Raw genomic sequence first — 19931 nt, forward strand, 5'->3', positions numbered from 1 at the left:
CTCCCAGTGTCACCCTGCTGTTGTCACCCCCTGGTGTCACCCCCCCCAGTGTCACCCTTTGGTGACAGCCCCCAGTGTCACCCCCAGTGCCACCTCTCAATGTCACCCCCCCAGTGTCACCTCCCCTGTGTCACCCCCCAGTGTCACCCCCCCGCCCTGCCCACACCCCCATCCCCACACCGCCCCAAGCACGGCCCCGACCCCCCCCCGTGGCTGCCCCCCCCCTCCGTCCTGCCCCCAGGGTCCCAGGCTCGGTGCCAGGGTGCCCCCGGTGCCCCCCCGGTGCTGCTCGGGTGCCCCAAGGCCACCGATCGCGTTTCCTGCCCCGGGCGATCAGTTACACCTTGGGGACAAGGGGGGGGGACAGCAGTGACCCCAGCACCAGCTCGCCACCACGGGCTCGGTGTACCCCCCATTGGTGACCCCCCCCCCGGGTGAGGGGCACCGGGGACCAGGGGGCGGCTTTGGGGTGACCGGAGCGGCCGCCCCCGCTGCGCCCCCAGCTCTGGCCGGGCTCAGGTTCCCCTTTGTGCGTCGAGAGCGGCCCCTGAAACTTTAATGAGGACACCGGATCGCCGGGGCGGCGCGGGGGGGGGCCCGGCCCCCCACCCCTCCTGCTCCCCGGCACCCATCGGCTCCGTCCCGCCAGCCCCTCGCCATGACCCAGGGCTTCTGGGGGCTCTACAAGGCCAGGGTGCTGCAGGCCCTGGGGGGCGCGCAGGCTGACGGGGCGCTGCAGGAGGAGGTAAACATGGGGGGGGGCCACGGGCGGGCAGAGCCCCCCGTCCTCCCCCTGCCCTCACCGGGGGGGGGGGGGCTTCGTTGCAGGGGGACCCCGCTGAGCTGATGGAGGCGGCCGAGCCCCCCGCGCTGATGGAGGAGGGACCCGGCCCCGTGTCGCAGCTGGCGAGGAAGGTGAGGCTGGGGGGGGGGGGCAGTGAGAGGGGGGCTGCTGTGGGACCAGGGGAGCCCCGGTGACCCCCCCCCCTCTGTGCCTCGCCCCCAGGTGCAGGGGGTGGGCGCCAGGGGCTGGCGGACCCTCTCGTCCCTCTTCGCCCGCGAGGACGAGCACCAGCTGCTCAGCCCGGAGCCCTGCGCAGACCAGTAAGTTGTGGCTCGGTGCTGGGGGGGCCCAGAGCCACCCCCAGGGCTCTGTAGCCCCACGTCACCCCCACCCCCTCACCTGCGGTCCCCCACCCCGTGACCAAGAGGTTGGGGGGCTCGGACACCCCCTGGTGTGGCAGCGGGTTCGGGAAGGGATGGGCACGGTGAGAAGGGCCCTGCGGTGACGTCCCCGACCCCGCTCTCCCCCCAGCCCGCCGGCTGCCTCACCAGCAGAGCCGCCCCCCTCCCAGAAAACACACGGATTTTGGGATCTCTTCGCTACCAAGTGGCAGCAGGCGTCGGCCCCCCACCAGGAGGAGCCCCCGACGGAGCCGGGCGAGAGCCCCGGGGAGCCGCCAGGGGACGCGGGCCCCTACGACCTGCGGGAGCCGGAGGAAGGGGCCTTCAGGTGGGGCTTCCTGGCCAGCAAGCTGGCTGAAATCCGAAATAAAAACGCCCCCAAGGGCAACTAGAGGAGGAGGAGGAGGAGGAGGAGGAGGAGGCACCGGCTGGACTCTGCGGCAGCCCCCGCCGGTGGTGCCGTGGTGGGCTTTGGGGATGTGGAGGTGCCGGCACTAAAGACCCCGAGGTGCCTTTTCCCTAAGCGTGTGTGGTGCTTTCTTTGCCTTCATGCCCCCCCCAGCAGCCCGGTCACCCACGGAGCCACCCCATCGTGTCCCCAAGGCCTCGGAGCTGCCCCAGGCGGCCAAGACCCTCCAGAGGGATGGAGGGGGGGCACCACCCCCAGCCCCAAAGCATCGTCCCCAGGCTTTGCTGGCAGAAACCACACACACAGCCAGGCTAGAAAAAAAACATGGGTTTATTGAGCCCTGCTCCCGTCCCAGCGGCCCCTTTTCTGGCGAGGACAGCATTGAGGAGGGGGCTCGGGCTCTGCCCCCCATCCCAGACCACATCCAGAAACAGGGAGGACCAAGAGGAGGGGACCCAATGGGGCACAGCAGCCTGCGGGCCCCCGGGGCTGTGGCTGAACCCACCCAGGGGAGCCCCCCGGGCACCCCACCACACTCAGTCGTGTGTCCGCACCCCAAAACACGTCCCCCAAGGGGCAGACCTGGTGTCCCTGCCGGCCAGCAGCAGCCCCGCGGTGCCGGGGCCGAGGATGGCCGCTGGCTGCAGGCCTCCTCCAGCCCGGGCAAGGGGCCGCATCCTGCCACCCCGACCCCCGCGGGGCCGGCCGGGGCTCGTTGTTTCACACCGTGGACTCCTTGGCGGCCGCCCAGGCTCGCTGGCAGCCGTAGAGCCACTTGATGACGCGGGCGTTGCGCTCCACCACCGAAACGGCGGAGCAGAGCCGGGCGTCCTGCTCCTCGTCGCCCGGCCCCGCGTCCTCCCCGCTGCCCCCCGAGGCCTGGCTGGGCTCCCACTCGCAGGAGCCGGGGAACTTCGTCGAGGCGTTGTCCCAGCCCGCCGGCACGAACCGCTCCTGCCCCAGCCCCTCCACCAGCGCCCGGTCCAGCCCGCAGTAGTTGAAGAAGCGCTCCTGCTCTGACAGCGGCAGCGAGAGGCGCAGGCCCAGCGCTGGCTTGCTGGGGCTGGGGGAGGCGGGGGTCTGGGCCGGGCTGGGGGCTGCGGGGGGCTGCGCCACGGGGCCGCCGGGCAGCTGGAAGATGTTGCTGCCGCTGCCGCTTCTGCTGCTGGTGGTGGTGCCCGGTGTCCTCGGCTCCGCTCGCTCCGTGGGCACCCACAGCATGGGGCTCTCGGGGGCTCCGGCCAGCCCGCGGGCTGGGGGGGAGCTGGGGGGCTTGTCCCTGAGCGGCCCCTGGAAGAGGCGCCTGACCAGCCCGTAGCCCTTGTTCTCCTTGTTGATGACCGGGCAGTCCCGTTTCTGCCGGTAAATGATGAGCGAGTCGGGCCTCAGCAGGCGCTTGCCGCTGCCGCCCCTCCGCAGCACGGGGGACTGGGGGCACGGCGGCTTGCGGGGGCCGTCGCGGCTCAGGTCCGAGCCCTGGCAGAGCTCGTGGCACTGCTGGAGGGCGAGCAGGCGCCGGCCGCGGGGGGAGAAGCGGGGCGAGCAGCCCCGCAGCGCCGGCTCCTGCCGGCTGTTGATGACCTGCTGCGATTTGACGTATTTGGCTTTGTCGGCCTCCAGGCGCTCCACGGCGCTGGGCGCGCGGCCCCCGCTGCCCCCCGCCACCTGCTCCCGCAGGTACTCGGGGCCCCGGTTCAGCAGGCGCAGGGGGGAGACGCCGCGGCCGGGGGACGCCAGGCGCACGCTGCCGGGGGAGCACACTGCTCGGGGGGAGCTGCCGAGGGGGACCATCGCCCGCCAGCCCCCAGCCGGCTCCGGGTGGGACGGGGACCCCAAAGGTCTGCTGGGCGCCTGGACTCAGCTACGGCCCTGGGAGGAGAGAGGAGAGACGGGGTTAGTACTGAGGATGGGGCTGGCACCGAGGACGGGGTTGGCACTGCCAGCAGAAGGACCAGGAGCGAAGCGGGGACCGGGGCTGTCCCCTACCCCCAGCAGAGGTGCCCCGCAAGCCATTGCGGGAACAATCACGGGCAGGAAGAGCGAAGCGCCGAGCATCCGCCGGCTTCACCGAGATCCCAAGAGCGGCTTCAAACAGGAAAAAATACCGGAGCCACCGCCTTATCTTTATGAGCCCAGGGACAGCAGAACAAAGACAGCGCGGGGAAGCCAGCGAGCTTCCCTGGCCCTACCTCTGAGCGTGCCGGCAGCGGGGCCGCGTTGGCCGGGGCCGTTTTGGCCAGCGGGGTTTCCGTGCCATGCGGGCATCGCGGCTCCCCGCGGCGCTGGCCTGGGCCGGGCCCTGGCCCCGCTTCCCTTTTCGGAAAGGAAAACAAAGGAGCTCGGGGCAGGTTTATTTTAAGCGGAGGCTGCTTGCGGCAGACAGTCGGCACCGAGGCTGCCGGGGGCAGTGGGGTCAGCCCGGCCTCCCCGGTCCCTCCGCAGCGGGGGGATCCCGAGCGCTGGGATAAGCGATCCTCTGACCCTCTCCTGCCTCCATTTGTGGGGTTCAAGGAGCAAAGGGCTTCTGTTAGCCCTGGGGGCTAACGACGGCTCCTGCTCAGCTTTACCCGAGCATCTGTGAGGGGACAGCAGAGGACGAGGATGGTTCGGAGGCAGCCGGCGCGGGCGTGCAGGGCCAGGGCCATAAATCGGGCGGCGGAGGTGGGGCCTGGCCGCGGGCTGTAAATGCCCAAAGCAGATGGTGGCCCTCAGGAGAAGCCCAAATGGCCGTGAGGAGCCTCCTCTGGGGAGGCGGCGAGGACGGGCAGAACACGGCTAACAGAGAGCAGACAGCCGGGGGCCTTCTGCCCCGACACGCAGCCCGGGGGCTGCAGCGTTGCGCCCACCCCATTTTACAGATGGGTAAACTGAGGCACGGAGCTGTTCTGCTCCTGTACTCCTAAGGGGGCAAACTCCCAAACCTCCCTGGGTTTCAGGCAGAGCTCTGGGGCGGTTCAAGGGATGCTGCCCCCACACGTGGTCCCATCACTGGGCACAGCCAGCACGCCCAGGGTGCCAGCGTCCCCGCACCCCCAGCCCAGCGCCAGGCCCCGCGCCCAGCAGCTGGGCCAGCAGAGGATGCTCTCGCTCACCTGGGCCCACACAGGGGTCAGGGGTGCTCCGCTGGTCGCCGCCGCTCCTGTCCCTCCGGCCGCCAGCAGCAAACTGAGCCCAGAGCTGCAGGAGCCTCATATAGAGGGGGAGGAAGAGCCACCCCGTTAACCCCTGCCAGCCCAGCCCCGTCAACACAACCGCTGCCTGCCAGCACCCTGCTGGCATGGGGGCCCCCATTCCCACAGCCTTCGCACCCCAGACCCCCGCACAGCCGGCATTAACCCCTCTCCTCCTGCAGCCGCAGGCTCCATCTCCTCTCCCAGCCCTTTTTGCCTCCCTATGGGAGCCCGGCCAGGATCCTGATTTAGGGACAGGCTCCCCACCACCCTCTGCCCCTGGGGGTCCGCTAGCAGCGGTGTCTGCCTTCTCTCAGGTGGGGCCCAGCCTGTCCGCCCCCCTCACACACTTTGCACCAGGAGCAGAAGGATGGAAGCGCATCCACTGCACCAGCTTTTCCCCCCCTCTACCTGCCCTGGAGATGCTGAGCCCAGCTCAAGAGCAGGAGCCCACCGCAATCCCCCTTCCCCAGGGTCCCACAGCAGGCAGGCGGAACAGAGCAAGGAAAAGTCCCGACCCCTCCTCTGTCGGTGGTGAAAGGGTCAAAGCGAGCTCTGAGCCAGGAAGGTTCCTGCCTCCTCTTCCCCCGGGAAGGGCTGTAAATTGCAGGAAGCCACAGGGACCGGAGCCAGCCCAGGGGGTTATTTTTACCTCTGCCCTCTCCCCTTCCTGGAGGGCCGAGCATCCCCCTGGCCCCACACACCGCCCCAGCCCACCCGGCAGGGGGGGACTCAGGCTCCCCAGAGCTTGTGCTGCAGAGCCTGGGCAACCCCAGGGACCTGCATCAGCTCCCTGCATCCAGGAAGCCGAAGAGGAAACCAGGAGGCTGTAGCAGGGACAAAGCCACGAAATTTGGCACAGGACCTGCAGGTTCCCTTAAAGAAGGGGGACATGGCCGCGAGCCTGCCTGCCCCCACGCCAGTTCCTTCCTGCAGCGCCGGTGTCACTGCTGGTGTCACTGCCAGTGCCGGGAACCGGGGCTGGGTCAGCGCCCAGCAGCTCCCCGTGGCAGGAATGGGGGCCAGGAGGGGTGGGGGCTTGGGCCAGCACCCCCCAGTGCTGGAAAAACCAAGCCTGAAGTTGAGGCCTTAGCAAGATCTGAGACAGCAAAGCTTGCCTGAGCTCTGCTGGCACAGGCCAAACCCCAGCAAAAGCAAAAATAGGGACAAACCCGGGGAGGAGCAACGCACCGAGCTGTGCTCCCAGCACCACCCGGACAGTGCGGGATGCTCCAGAGGAAAACGGGAAAAGGATGGGGACAAGAGGCTGAGAAACCCGTGCCAGGACTGGGATCTGCTCCCCACCCACCTCAGTTTTAACACCAAACAGGAATCGCGGTTCATTAAGACAGGTTTATTTTCCGAGCCGGAATTCAGGCAGCCATTCTGGTAAAGACAGCCATGAGTAAGAGCAGCCTCTGATTCCCTTTTTCTGTGGCGTGTCCCCGTGATGCACTTCCACCAAGCGCCTGCCACTTCCCCTGCCCTGGGAACAGCACAGACAGACAGACAGACGGGGGGGGCACAGGCAGCAGGCACTTACTGCTGAACTACAGTTTGCACGAGCCAAATTCTTTGGGGGATTCAAAAGGGGCGGTTTGAGGGATCCTCCCTGGCATCAGGAGGCCAGGCAGCTCCTTAAGCCCTGGGTGAGGGGGGGTGGCTGTCACCTCAGTTTCTAGGAAGTGATTTAAGTGATTTACCCAATTAAGCAGCCTCTTGTAAACGCACTGGGTGGCATTTCTTAGTCACACAGCCCCTTCAAGTTTGTTATTTAATTAAGCCTGTCTGTCTTACTGCTTCAGCACTGCCTGGCCAGTGATTACGGGAGAGTCGCAGGTTTGGGTCCAGCTGGAGGATGCTTTCAGCCTGTGATGGGAGAGAAGGTTGAGAAAGTCCCCAAAGGTCCAAGAGCACAGCTCACCCCTCCCAAGTGACTTCTCAGAGTACGCCCAGCTCCTGATCAAACAGCTCCGCTCCCAGCAAGACCTCCCCTCTCCCAGTTTGTGGAGACATGTACGAGGTGGGCACGTAATCACGCACCGCAGGCTCCAGGAGGCGGAACCACAGAAGAAGATCCCCAGAAGAGCTCTGCAAGATCACCAGGGCCCTGCCGCAGCCCTGACCCACCCCAGAGGAGCAGCCCCGAGGCTATGACAGCCACACCTGGAGGAGGACTGAGGCTGTCGACAGCCAACTGCCTCTGCAGGGAGGATGAGCTGATTTCCAGAGAGGGAAATTTGGTGTGGATAAGCAGAGCTCACAGCCCTGCTCCTCCAAAGGCAGAGAAGGGCTCTCTGTATAGTCCTTAACCTGCCGTCCCACAGGTCTGCTCGGGGCATGCAGAGACGTGGCCTCCTAGGGAGGAAGCTCTGACCCCTCAGCACCACTGGGCTTCCTGGGAAAGGTCTCAAAACACCCAAAGAGCCCAGCATGTACCAGGATACAAGAAAAAGCTGAAAAATAACAACCTGGTCTGCAAACAAACGGTAAATATGGAGATCCACTTCTCCGGAGTCGAGCCTTGCCACGGGATAGCGGTCAGGGCTCAACATGCCCCTCAGTCACCTCTCCAGATGCATTTCTCCTTTGCAAATCACTTTAACACTACTGTGACCAGGTGCAGACATGGCTGAGGGAACTGATAACATCGCCATCTGTTTCTACTTGCCAGCTTACTTTCCCAACCCACAGAAGCCCTTTCTGGTCTGAGGCCCATGTAAATACCAAAGAGGGGAGAGCAGCCGAAGTGAGCTGGCAGGCTCAAGGCTGTATGGCTGCAAGCCAGAGGGCTCAAGATGCACAAACGTGTATTTGGGACAGAGCAAGAGTGGAAGGCCTGCTATACAAGTTTAAAAATATCAAGGGCTCAAATGGGCATAAATAAATCTGAAACCAACACCTCATCTAAGGCAGCCACCCACAAGTTTGTGCAAGTAGGAACTGGAGAGCAGTTGGGCGCAGGAGAGGAGGACACGGAGCCTCACGCAGATGTTCGTGCCCTACCGACAGGCAGGGCTTCAAACCACGCTGCAGGGTGAGGCTGGCCTCGCTGACTTGGGGTGCCTGCACCAGTCTGGGAAGCAAAAGCAGTCAGTATTCGGACCACGGACACAGGTTGAGAAAGGGAAGGTAACCACGACAGAGGGGTCTCCGAAATAGGAGTGTCTGGGCTGAACCCCCCACCTGCTGCAAAGGACCCACGGACATTTTGTTGTTTTCGTTTCAAACCCCAGAGCACTTGCAATTCTAACGCTGCTGCTCCCTTCACCCGCTTCAAGAGATGCAAAGCACGTCAGCCATGCCCTCTAGCACCCAAACCCAGCGTACGTTACCTGGTTAAAGCATTTGAAAGGAGCAGGATTTATGGGAGAGGCACCCAAGGGAGGTTGCCTTCCTCCTGCTCCTCCTCCCCAGGCCCGTGGCAGCCACAGCTCCAATTCGCCACCTGCCAGCTCAGCCCACAGGGCCCAGGCACCGGCTGCTCCTCGGGGACTGCAGCCCTTATGCAAGTGTTTCTGCTCCAGGCACCCAGGTAATCTGGAAACTCATCTGGGAACGAAGGGACTCGAAGAGGAGAACATCACCTGGGCCGTGGCTCCTCTTGCAGCGACGCACTGGGGCTGCTGGCTGATCTTTGGGGTCGCTCAGCTTCTCCGTGCTCCCCCTGCTCTGCTTACAGAGGCAGACGGCCTCCGACTCCCCCAAATGCTTACAGACCTGGTGGTAAGAGGGGAGAAGCAGCAGCAGCAGCTCGGGCTGGGATTTCCACCTCCCAACCCCTCCCCAAATACAGTGCAGGCACTCAGGACAGCTTGTGACACTTGAGACAGATCCCTCTTCCTTAATTGCGTGTAAGAATAGCCAGCACTTTGCATGAACTGCTCCCAGACCCCGAGCAAAAAGGAAACGAAACCCGGTCAGTGCCCAGCAGCGCCTGAGCTGCCAACGAACTGCAGTTTATGTTTAAAGACTTGTAACAAGCTCCCCGAGGGACCCCGCTTCTTGGGCTTACAGCGCAGGCCACCAGTGAAGACCGAAAACACTTCGCGATGGATCCCAGAGAGGATTCGGGCGACACGGGCACAGCGAGGGGCGAAGCACCGCAGAGGTTACCTCCGTGCTGCCCGCAGTCCAGAGTCCACCCGAGCGTGTCTGCTCAGCCGCTGCACGAGAGGAAAAGAGACGTTACTTCAGAGCGAGGGCATCCTTCCAAGGGGCGGGCAGCGCTGCCACCGCAGGCAGGGCCTCATCTCCCCCAGAAAACAACGCCCGCCATCGCGCCGCGGCTCAGGCAGGAGCGGCAATTGGCTGGCACGACGGACAGCCGCGTTCAAACGGGCACCAAGCACCAAACACAAACACGAGCTCGCAGCCCCAGCGCTACGGGGCAGGGAGCTCCCAGCCAAACCCTGCCCGAGGAAACGGGACGGGCAATCCGCAGCCCGAGGACTCTGCACTCTGCGAGACGAGCAAAATAAAGCAGGGGGTGGGTTATTTGAGCTGAGATGCAGCTTTGTTTAACTTCTAGGGTCTGCAACAGCATTTCTTCAGAGATTTTAATTTTTGTTTTCCACGCACTAGGCATATTTCAAGTGTGTAGGTTCAGTTTCCTCCATTTTACGGGGGAGGGATTTAGCTTGTGTCTGTATTTAAAGTCACCGGTCTTACAGCTAACCAGAGGTGCAACTCTCCCCTTTAATTAAGGTGCTTATCCTTTAATGGAAAAGAAAAATGTAAATTTCAAACCCTTTCTCTTTTGCAACGACTGTGCTGACTTACAGATTTCACCACAGCTCCTGGCCGGGCGGGGACCTGCCTGCCTGCAGCACCGGGGAACACAAAACTCCAGGCGACAATGCAAGCACACCCGGCATCCATGAGGCTACTGGGTTTGGGTTTGCTGGTGAGGTAAAAACAGGAGGACGGGATAATTTAAGGCATTTCCAGTTTGCGCTAGTCTCACTCCCAGTCTGCACAACCCTTTGTTCTGGAGCACTTTTTAATTAAAAACATGCAAATGACCTTCGCCTCTTGTACCATGTATAAGTAATAGCATTTCTTCACCTTTATTTCTAAGGTTTCTCGGGGCGTGTGAGACCAGCGGGTCGCCAGCACCTCGCGGCCCCCAGGACACCATTTACAGCTGGGTCAGCCCCAGCACCAGCTCTGCCACCAGCTCCGAACAAAACCAGGCTGGATCAAACAGCTCAGCCCCCGCACGCAGGAGGGAAGCGTGCGGGAGGATGCTTTTACCCGGCTGCCCTCAGCTCTCTGCACGGGGGATTGCAGCGTGCTGGGGAGAGGGGAACAGGGCTCACCCACCGAGGAACAGCTGGAGGTCTTCTGGGTGAGAGTTTGCTACTCCAGCACCCGTTCCCCGCAGGGGGAAGGCTTGCTTCAGAGGGAGGAGGTGCAGCAGCGCCCAGAAAAGCAGCAGCATCTATTCACAGCCTCAAATCGTCATACCAGTAACAGAGCAGACAGAGGCTGCCGGAGATTTCCATGCAGCCCAGGGTGGTACTCACTCTGCTTGTAGTAACAGCTTCAAGCACGCAGTGGATGCGAGACTTCTTCCGTCTTTAATCCCGTCTTTGAAAAGGAAGCAGCACACCCAGAGGAGCAGCGCTTTGACTCTTAAGAGGCTCAGCAGAAGGCTCCACACAGCCAGGGCTCACCTCAGCTGGTCCAGAAGCCAGCTGCGGGCACATCCAGCAGCGCCGGGCTCTGGCAAATCCTCCAGCAGCACATTGCGTACCTGCCAGAGCCTGGCACCGCCGCTACCCCCACACAGCGAGCACAGCTCCTGGCCGACCCAGCATCTTTTCCACCCTGAAGGCACTTCGAGTACTCCTACAGCTCACTACTCCTCTAGCAGAGCGAGTAAACCTTTCTGCAGCCTGCCTGGCACCTGGGTGACATTGTGCTGACTGAAAGGAAAGCATTTCTCGGTAGAGAGTTCAAAAGCTTCATCAAAATCCAGGTTTTATTTCAAAAAAAGTCATGAACTTAATAAATTACACAATAATCTCCCCCATTATAAATTCTGCACAAAATATATTTTACAATTTTTAAAGAAAGATTTGAAAAAAACCTTTTCTGAGTGCCGAAGAGTATCTTGACTTTGTGTCACGCTGGTGAATAGTTCTGTAGCTGCTACAACAGTTTGCTTTACCGAAGGTTTGAAAACAGAGACCTCAGACAACAAAAATCAAACAGAACACAAACCTCAAGGACTGTCATTCAACGAGCCAAGGAAATGCTCGGTGTCACCCAACAGCAAGGCTAAGCACCATGCGAGGGATTTCAGGTACCCCCACCCTTTAAAGTGGCAATCAGTGCAAACGCATCCTGTGGGAGTCAAAAAACAAGTTTTTTGTGCATTCATTAGCACTCATTTCTGCACTGCAGGCAGGCAGCACGTTCGGTGCTCATCCTTTGAAGTACTTCAGAGGAGAATCAAATGATTTGCAGAGAGCCTTACCGGTAAGTACTATTATTCTGGAGTAGATTAATACCGTAAGATTAGCAGAGTTGAATTAACAGAGCTGATTCTGTCTTTTGGGTGGGCAGGAGAGAGGAGGAAGTTAATGCATTTTCAAAAGTTTGACCTGAAAGGTTACCTACCCTCAGCTTTACGCAGCCTCCCTGAACGACCACGCAGGGATGTAAGTGCTGTAGAGGTGCTAGCACAGGGAGCAAGAGGTTCGCTTTCCTCCTAACAAGCTGAGTCTCCAGTTGTACCGAGCCCAGTTAAGACAGGAGAATGAGCAGACCTCCACTTCTAGAACACGGGAACAGAGCTCTCCTCATCACCCATTACTCAGAGAGGCTCCCAGGCTTCCTTTACAGACGAAGCTCCCTGCAGGGACGGTGCAGTGCTGGGACATCCGTGCAGGCAAGAGGCCGTACCTTCAGCACGATGCACTCGCCTCCATCCCTGCCAGCTCAGGCAGGAGGCACTCTGCCGGACCCAAACACCTCGGTGTGACGCAGCACCACCCTCCCGAAGTCACTTCGGAAAGCTCATCTAGACACTAAACATTGTTTTGCTTTGAGACAGGAAAACATGTTTGTCTGAGCACCACTGTTCAGGCAATCTGCCTTACACCAAGTGACGCAAACTACGAATTAACCACTACGGACCCCCAGGTAACTGCTGCCACCAGGACTACACTCGGCAGGCAAGGCCTGCAGGTGAGAACTTCCTGCTGTAGCCTGTCAAGCCTCAGAAGTCTGGTAGAATCAGAAACCTTTGCTTCTCCTATGGATTTGTTGGTTTTGCTGCTTTCTCACTCTGGGCAGAGTTTCAGGTTTCATGGCAGTTTCCAGGTAAGATTTAAGAAAAACGAAAGCATTGAATTGATTTTATTACGAAAAAACAGCCTTTGTTGCAGCTTTAATAAAAACTGCCTTTTTTTTTTTAAGGACTACATTTCCAAAAGGTCAGATTGATGGGAAAGGTCATGCTCCTGCAGCCAAAAGAAAAAAAGTGTTATACCAGCACAAAGCAGCTTCTGTCTGGCCTGCAGTGTCAGGTAGCATAAATGAAACATCTCTTAGCACGTGAACATGCTCCTGTGCAGTAAGAGAGGGGGATAAGCAGCCTTCCAGCTGCTCCAAAGCTTTCTTTCCTACTGGCAGCGGTTTTAAATATTACTTATTAAAAGGAGGAAAATAAATCCAAAGGTTGGCCAAGGTTGCTGCACAAGTCTGAGACGCCTTTCACTGATCACTAAGAGTTTTCTCCCGTATTTGAGGTGTGTTCAAGAAGACAGCCATCCCTTCATCTCCTCGTCGCTACCAGGTTACAGGCAGCACCAGAAAGGGAGACCATGACCAGTAACAGATCCGCTTAACAAGAAAAACGTGCCGTAACCATTATTTTGGAGAATCTTCAGAACAATGCTTTATGCTGCCGGATTCCCTCATCAGGGATTTGCCTTTTCACATGGAAGCTCTACCGTAACTACTCAGTTTGCTACTGGATTCTAGTTTAAAGGAGGGAGCATGTTGTGAAGCTGTAGATTAATGGATTAATAAAGTATTTGATTAGTAGGGGAAAGCAGAATTGAATGGTTAATGAACTAGCCACCATGCCAGCACCTGATTGCATGCACTTGTAATTTGACTCCCACAGTGATGAGCTCATTAGGCTGGAAGTGCTAAACTCAACCACCTCAGCACTTTTAAAGCTGCTGATACCCTTGCATTGTATTTTTTTTTTGTCTACAAAGTCAAGTCTCAGACCCTATCTTTAACATTAGATAACAAAAATAAATAATAAAGTTATCCAGGACTGGAGAAGAAGGAATGCTTCTCACCCGTCTTCCTCACCCGGTGTTCTAGCAGACCCCAATCATTCAGACCCACAGCAAATAATTTAAGAGAAGTGTCATTTCCCCATGGAATGCAACACACAGGCATACGCTCCCAGTCACTCAGACATAAATATATACACAGAATTACTTTACAAAGCCTGAAGATTTGCACTGCCAGCATGCAAACCTCTTTTTCCATGAGAGTTCCTAATACTGATATAGGAAACCGGAATGTAGGAAATACTCTGAGACATTGCTGGAAACCACGTCTCAGCTCTTAAGACATCCCACTGCCAACGTACACAAACGAACACCGTCACATCTTACACTTGCATATGGACATCCTGGTAACACACACATCGACGCAGTGCTAACACAACGGCCAACTCACATTCTGATAGTTTATGAAACCCAAAATTCTATCGGAAGGAACTAAACCTGCAGGTTTGAGATCAGGCTCGTTTCTTTTACTGCCACGAAGTTGCACCATCAGTTAGGCCAGCAGCAGCTCTACCAAGAGACGGGCTGCTCGGCGGGTCACGTCTCCCAGCTGCCATAGTCTTTAAAAGCTATGTTGACTAATCGCAGCTCGAGTTCAAAAGCATCGGGACGGTCCTGCGGGTTGGCAGCCAGCATCTCCTTAATCAGCTGTTTCATGCGAGCGTTCATGGATTTTTTCTTTACAGGGATGAGTAGCTCCATTTTAGGGTTTTCTAGAAGCGCCTCCCCAACAGGCACGATCGCCGTCCCCTGCTTGACGTAACTCCCCAGAAGTTCTTTCTTTGTTTCTGTGTCTATGAATGTGATTCTTTCTAGCATCGCCCAGATTATGATCCCCAGGGCAAAAATGTCTGCTTTGGCAGTGTAGTGTCCTTCCCAGACTTCGGGGGCCATATAGAAGTCAGTCCCACATGCAGTTGATAGAAAACACTTATTTACATTGACTGGTTCCTCGGGGTTCTGTCCTGAAGCCGAACACACCTTACTCAGCCCAAAATCAGCTACTTTCAGCGTGGGCTCCAAGTCACTAGCATCCATCCTGCTCTGGGATATCAGGATATTGTCAGGTTTGAGATCACGATGAATAATTTGGTTTTTGTGCAGGAAAGCCAGGGCACTGCTGAGCTGAAGCATGAAACTGGTGTTGGTCTTGCGGTTAGGCTTTCGGGACAACAGATACTCATTCATATCTCCTCCATCACAGAAATCCATTACAAACCATAGGTAATAAGCACTTCTGGGGTCAAAGACTATTTCTCCTTTTAACGAGGTCTCTACAAGCTGCAACAAGGGAGAGAAGCGTCATAACTACCTGATGAGCACAGGAATATAAAGATATGATGGAAAAAACGCATGAGTTTTGGATCTTCCTCTCAACAGTCCAGAGAGTAAGATACCGCAACCGGTAAAAGTAAAGGTTAATGCAGAGCTTATGATTTAAAAGAAAATCACAAAGTATTTGACAGCCTCTTTATTTGTGTGTGCACGAAGCATATCAAGCTCACACTGCTGCCCAGAAACTAGAGCTAGACCCCGATAAGAGTATTTTGAGAGATACCAAGTGGCTATTTCACTCCCATCTGTTTCAGCTGGGCAGCGTCCCACCCCAACAAAGCCTGTCCCACCCATTTTGCTAACAGCCTCGTGTACAAACACAGCTCCGAGTAACCCCTGCACAGCACCAGCAGATTCTGTTTGTCCTCTGCAGCATCACGATAGGTTTTTAAAGCCTGCTCTCCGTTCCTTACACATGAAGGCATTCTAGCAAGTGTCAGTAAAGCAGCTCTTGGCTCAGGAGAACACTAATCTACAGGCACAACTGAACAGCTGTTGCAAGTAACACCTTTCTCACCATCATTATTCACCAGCTACTTCCTAGAACACAAGCACTGAATGACTCCAGCAGCTAGTCCTAAGAGCCACTTCATACAAAAAGCAGGAGTAAACCAGCAGTCGCTTTTGCTAACCCTGTTTACACAGCTACACATTTGCCTTTTCAGCTCCTCTGAGCTGGCTCTAAGACTTGACATTATTTGTTAGTAGCAAACAAATGTTTACTAAACCAAATGTAGCTTCTACAGGCTTCCAAAAATTAAGGTAGTTATTAATATTTAGAGAGACATTTTAAAATACTTCTTTAAAAGTGGTGTTTTCCATTCAAGAGCAAAATTAGTAGCAAATTATAGCTATCTTGAATTATAAGCATGGCTAGTACTCAAACCAGACTAACTTAGGAGTAACTCCGTGTTAGAACTCGAAAACTGTGTACTCAGGGCTCAGAGTCAATACCAGGAGATTAAGGTATGGCAGCACAGGAGAAGCCTCCTTGCCAAGAGCACACCAACACGCAGTTCCTCCCTCCACGTGGGTTTACAGAAGCTGGCCTTGTATTTTGGCTCAGAGCATCAGGACAGCAAAAACTACCCCGGACGCCAAGCTAGTCCCCAGGTCTCACTAAATCAGCTTGGCTGAGCTGACACTAGTTTAGGTCCTGCCCCAGAGCAGTGCAGGGGACACCGACACCCCCTTCCCAGCCAGCCTGCTGCCCACTGCACCAGCCCAGCTCTGTAATGTAATAGCACCTGGGGCAGGGAGAGGAGAGGGCACACCACAGGAGATCTGGGGTTCTCTATTTTAGCATATGCTATTATAAAGCGAGCCCAGCTCAGCCCTGCCCTTTGCCCTTCTCTGCTCTCTGGAGAGGAAAACAATCTGCAGCACTTGTGCCCCACGCACATGCAAGATCTACGCACTGCATTACTAACAGGCTACCAGCAAAAATCAGTGCTGCAGGTGCCCTGGAAGCTCTCCCCCCACCTCGCAGTTCCACCCTGCAGCCTTCCCCTCAAAACCCCCTTTTTTAAACTCCTCCCTGTTCAGCTGTCTTCAAGTTTCATGCAGTATCTCAGGGATCCACTAACAACTAGGAAGGTAAGGCACTAATTTCTCCTGTATGAGCTGAGCAGAGTTGTTTTACCCTAATGCCTTCATGAAAGCCAGCCAATAACAACAACCGAGCTATGGCAAGTTCACAACGGCAAGAATCCTCGCTCTCAGGCTCATACAGCACCCAGCACAACGGGATCTGGACAGCCGTGAAGTGCTGTCAAATCAATGTCCAGTAACAAAAGGCCCTGTGCCAGGCATGCAACAACAACAAAAACCAAAACAATAAAAGTCAACTATGGATAACAATAAACATTGAGCAGGCTACTGACTTTTTAAACCAAACAGACAAGTTTCTGTCAAGGGTTGACTTAAAGTTTGGGGCAGATCCCTGACAAGGGAATGAATCAGACAAGATTTCAAGGTTCTCCCTTGAAATATACTGGAGTACTTCTTCCAGAAGTATGTGCCTTCAAACTTTAAGGCAACTCAGCTTGTAATAGCCACACAGGGAAAAGCAATATTTATTCCTCCGTTCCACTATTTATCATACCTTTGCTTCTCTTTGAAGAGATCCAGTTATTTACACAAAGAATTTTAAACAGCTCCATGTACTCTAGCAATTGCTTATTATTTAGGAAGCCAACACTTAAAATTCTTTAAGAAATCAGACAGCTACTTCCCCTCTAAGGGCATCCGAGAGGAAGAAATTCTTCAGAGCTCTGTCTCAAGACACTAGTACGACTTGTTAACCCTGCAGCGGGACTTCTATCAACTCCCTTGTGCTTTACCTGCGGTGTTTCCTCAAATTAGCAAAGCACATCCTGGAGTCTTTTAGAGTGACATGGCTTTAAGTTAAAAGATACAGGTGATTGTTCAATACACGTGCTCTTTTGAGGACAAAGTAGCTCTTGGGTGTCAGCAACGTGAAAATACCCTCTCCTAACTAAGAATACCTCAAAAGTAGTCTTAGCTACCCATCTCCTTCCCTCCCAGCTGCACATCCATATTAAGCGCTTCCACCCCGTTACCTCAGCTTCATGTACCTGTAAGTACAGGGAGGAACTGGAGCCATGGGACATCTTCTGCACCATGCCATCTTTCTGCAAGATGCACTCCTCCAGATGAATGACGTTGGGATGCTGGCTCTTGATACTGCTAAGTGCCCAGAACTCACGCAGAGCTAGTTCCACGTTCTCTGGAGCATGGCACCGAATCTTTTTCACAGCGACCCGGGCAGAGGTCTTCCTGACGACTGCTTCGTACACCACACCATAACTGCCACGACCAACCTCCCGTATTAGATCGTACTTAGGCTGGCTACTCACCATCTTCAAGATCAAGGGTTCTGGGGAAGGGGGAAAAACCCACAGAACTATAACTTATGAACAAGAACTGAGCTGCATTTTCCCCCATATGGCGTGGCAATATGAAGTCTATCAATACCCTTCAAATAACAGGGCAGCACCTCTGGGCATTGCACGGAACGTAACGCTGCGTTCGAGTGCTAGAATATTTCAGAAGTTATTCTGTAAACCTGGACCTCTTAAGGGCTAGCTAAAAGTGCATCACTTTGGTGGGACTGTTAAGATTTAAAATACAGCTCAGTTTTCAGGAAGGCAACAATTCAAACCTAGAATTGTACTGTGCTGAGACAGGATTATCATGTACTCTCCTACTCCTTTCTCTCAGTGTCCTTTGTGAGTGTCTACGTGAGTAACAGCACTCTGTCATGCTCTCCATCCACGCCTGGGATAGCAGAGAAGAGGTTCTAGTTGAAGCCTGTGGTTGAGGAGTAACAGATTTAAATAAAGCTGTCTTTAAGAACATAATTGCATAGATAAATATTCCTGTTGGGATTTAATAATGCTTTTGTTTCCTCTGGTACTAAGATAAGAGGATACTTCACAGACTTTTAATTTTACTATGATGTTCCAAGTGGTTTCATCTGTACGAATTCTATTGTTACAAAAAGAGTAAAAGAGTGACTTATTACAGAAGCTTGTACCCAGCACCTAACTTGCAGCTTTGCTCATCGGGGTAACGACTTCAACAAAAACAAGCATATTGCTCTGTAAGGAAAACAAGACACACACACACTCAGGAAAAAAACACCAAACACTGCCACAGATTTATGAACCTCCCTGCGCACTTCCCTCAAGGATTACAAATCAAAACACACCAGCACCGCCTCCATACAAACAGACCGAAATGGGACACTGCCTATAGACAGAAAAAAATTGTCTGGCCAAATATCACTGGTCAAACAGAATGAAATGCAAGAAAAAAAAGATATCACAGTTAGTGTATCAGAAATAGCTTGCAAGAATGCCAGTGATAAATGTAATTCTCTAGGTCAGTAAACCAGGCAATAAGGACCACATCAAAAGAGCCTGTTATTAGGAGGGAGCTTTCAAGTATTTCCAGCGTTTTAGGTACTATTTTTTTGGAGGGAAAACAAAACAAACAAAAAAAAGAGACAAAGAGAGAGAGACAGGTATCATCAGTCTCAGGGCAATACCACCGCGGACCCTTCAAAGCTCTCCTCAAAGCCCTGCAGCCAACGCTTCCAGCAACGCTCGCACGGAGCCAGGGCCGCTTCCACGGAGGGGTTCAGGGCTCTGCGACCTCACCAGCGGCCAAAAACCTCCCGGGGAAAACCCCGCGGTGCTCAGCGAGCAGAAAGCGCCCGCAGCCCCGGGGCTGCCGGCGGAGAGGCCCCGTCCCCCCGTCCCCCGTCCCCCGATCCCCAGCACCGGGGCCTGAGGAGCAGCGGCCCCACAGGGCCCTGCCCGCCGCCGGTAGCCGAGCCCCTCACGGCGGGGCTCCACACACACACACCTGAGGCGGAGGCTGCCGCCTCCGAACCTCCCCGTGGAGCCCCGAACCCCGCGGCCATGTCCCTCTATGACAGAGGGGGGACGCGGCCCCCGCGTTACCTCAGCGCTGCCGCGCTGCCGCCGCCCGGCCGCCATTATAGGGCCCGCCCCCGGCCGCCATCTTAGGGCCCGCCCCCTCGGCGGCCATCTTAGGGCCCGCCCCTCGCACCGCCCCCGGCCGCCTCAGTTCTGTGTCATTAATTAATCAATCGCCCGGCGTTAATCAATAGCGAACGGGGGTCCCCCGCGCCTTTTGTGGCGCCTTAGCTCTCTGTGGAGCTGCTGGCTGAGAGCTGTCCCCCCTCTCTGTGCCCTGTTCTCCCTTATTTCTGTGGGTTTGTCACAGCTGGGGTCCCGCAGCCCCCTTGAGGGTGTTGGGGTGCGGTGGGGCTGCTGCTTGTGGGGGTCCTGCGAGGAGCCCGTGGGGGTCCTTCGGATGTGCTCCCACTACAGCAGAGCTCCCACATCACTCCCTGGTTAATTGGTAACGAGCCCAGTGGTGATTAGTGCCCCACAGCCCTGCCTAAGCTGCCCCAAGCCAATTAGGGGCCAACGAGCCCCTTGTAGGGTTTGGAAGCCGATTAAAGCATTAAAACCCGTCCTCTGCCGTGAATCCCCTTAATCGAGTCCAGGAGCAATTAGTTAATCAATGCCAGCCTTGGGCAGGGCAAAGTTTTGGACATGGGGACGAGTGCCCGTCCGGTGGCCAACCCCCCATGTGCCTGGCCAGCCCTGCTTCCAAGCACACACCTCCCTGGAAGAGCCCCAAGTGCCCAAACGGGGACAATTTTGCAAGATGTGCTTGGCCGGTGCCTGCACAGTCACTTGGTTGACATGTGAGCCTGTCCGGAAGGAGCACACAAAACAGCCCTAAGGCTGCCCTGCCCCGGGGGGGCTGGCTGCGGTGAAAACAGGGCCCCTTGCACCCATGTACCCCGTGCCTATGTGCACAAGTGTACCTGTGTGCCCCTACACCTCTGTGCACAAGTGTGCCCATGTACCTGTGCACCCATGGGCACCTGCACGCAGGTACCTGTGCATCCGTGTACCTACACACCCTGCACGCCCATGCACCCATGTA

At 56.3% G+C, this 19931-nt stretch overlaps 2 protein-coding genes across 11 annotated transcripts; one reads left to right on the top strand and one right to left on the bottom strand.

The window, feature by feature from the left end:
* The first annotated feature begins 254 nt into the window (after positions 1-254).
* C24H1orf232 (chromosome 24 C1orf232 homolog) lies at positions 255-1934 on the top strand. Its single transcript, XM_066982371.1, has 4 exons — positions 255-745; positions 829-915; positions 1007-1104; positions 1316-1934. The coding sequence occupies exons 1-4, from the start codon at positions 659-661 to the stop codon at positions 1575-1577; spliced, it is 534 nt and encodes a 177-aa protein (XP_066838472.1). The 5' UTR covers positions 255-658; the 3' UTR covers positions 1578-1934.
* On the bottom strand, positions 1907-19051 carry LOC106038014 (serine/threonine-protein kinase PDIK1L). Of its 10 annotated transcripts, none has more exons than XR_010826444.1 (4): positions 18813-18951; positions 17018-17319; positions 10293-14366; positions 6104-8930 (listed from the first exon to the last, which is right to left on the bottom strand). XR_010826444.1 is itself a non-coding variant. In XM_066982366.1 (4 exons), the coding sequence occupies exons 2-4, from the start codon at positions 17636-17638 to the stop codon at positions 13623-13625; spliced, it is 1080 nt and encodes a 359-aa protein (XP_066838467.1). In that variant the 5' UTR covers positions 17639-18409; positions 18911-18925; the 3' UTR covers positions 6104-13622. The 10 variants fall into 10 exon arrangements, 5 of the variants coding, with proteins under 5 accessions (XP_066838468.1, XP_047929064.2, XP_066838467.1 ...); XR_010826440.1 differs by having other exon boundaries at positions 6104-9667; XR_010826441.1 differs by having other exon boundaries at positions 9547-14366.
* Between the last annotated feature and the right edge of the window lie 880 nt (positions 19052-19931).

This window comes from Anser cygnoides, chromosome 24 (genome assembly GCF_040182565.1).
Source record: "Anser cygnoides isolate HZ-2024a breed goose chromosome 24, Taihu_goose_T2T_genome, whole genome shotgun sequence".
In the NCBI taxonomy this organism is placed as follows: domain Eukaryota; kingdom Metazoa; phylum Chordata; class Aves; order Anseriformes; family Anatidae; genus Anser; species Anser cygnoides.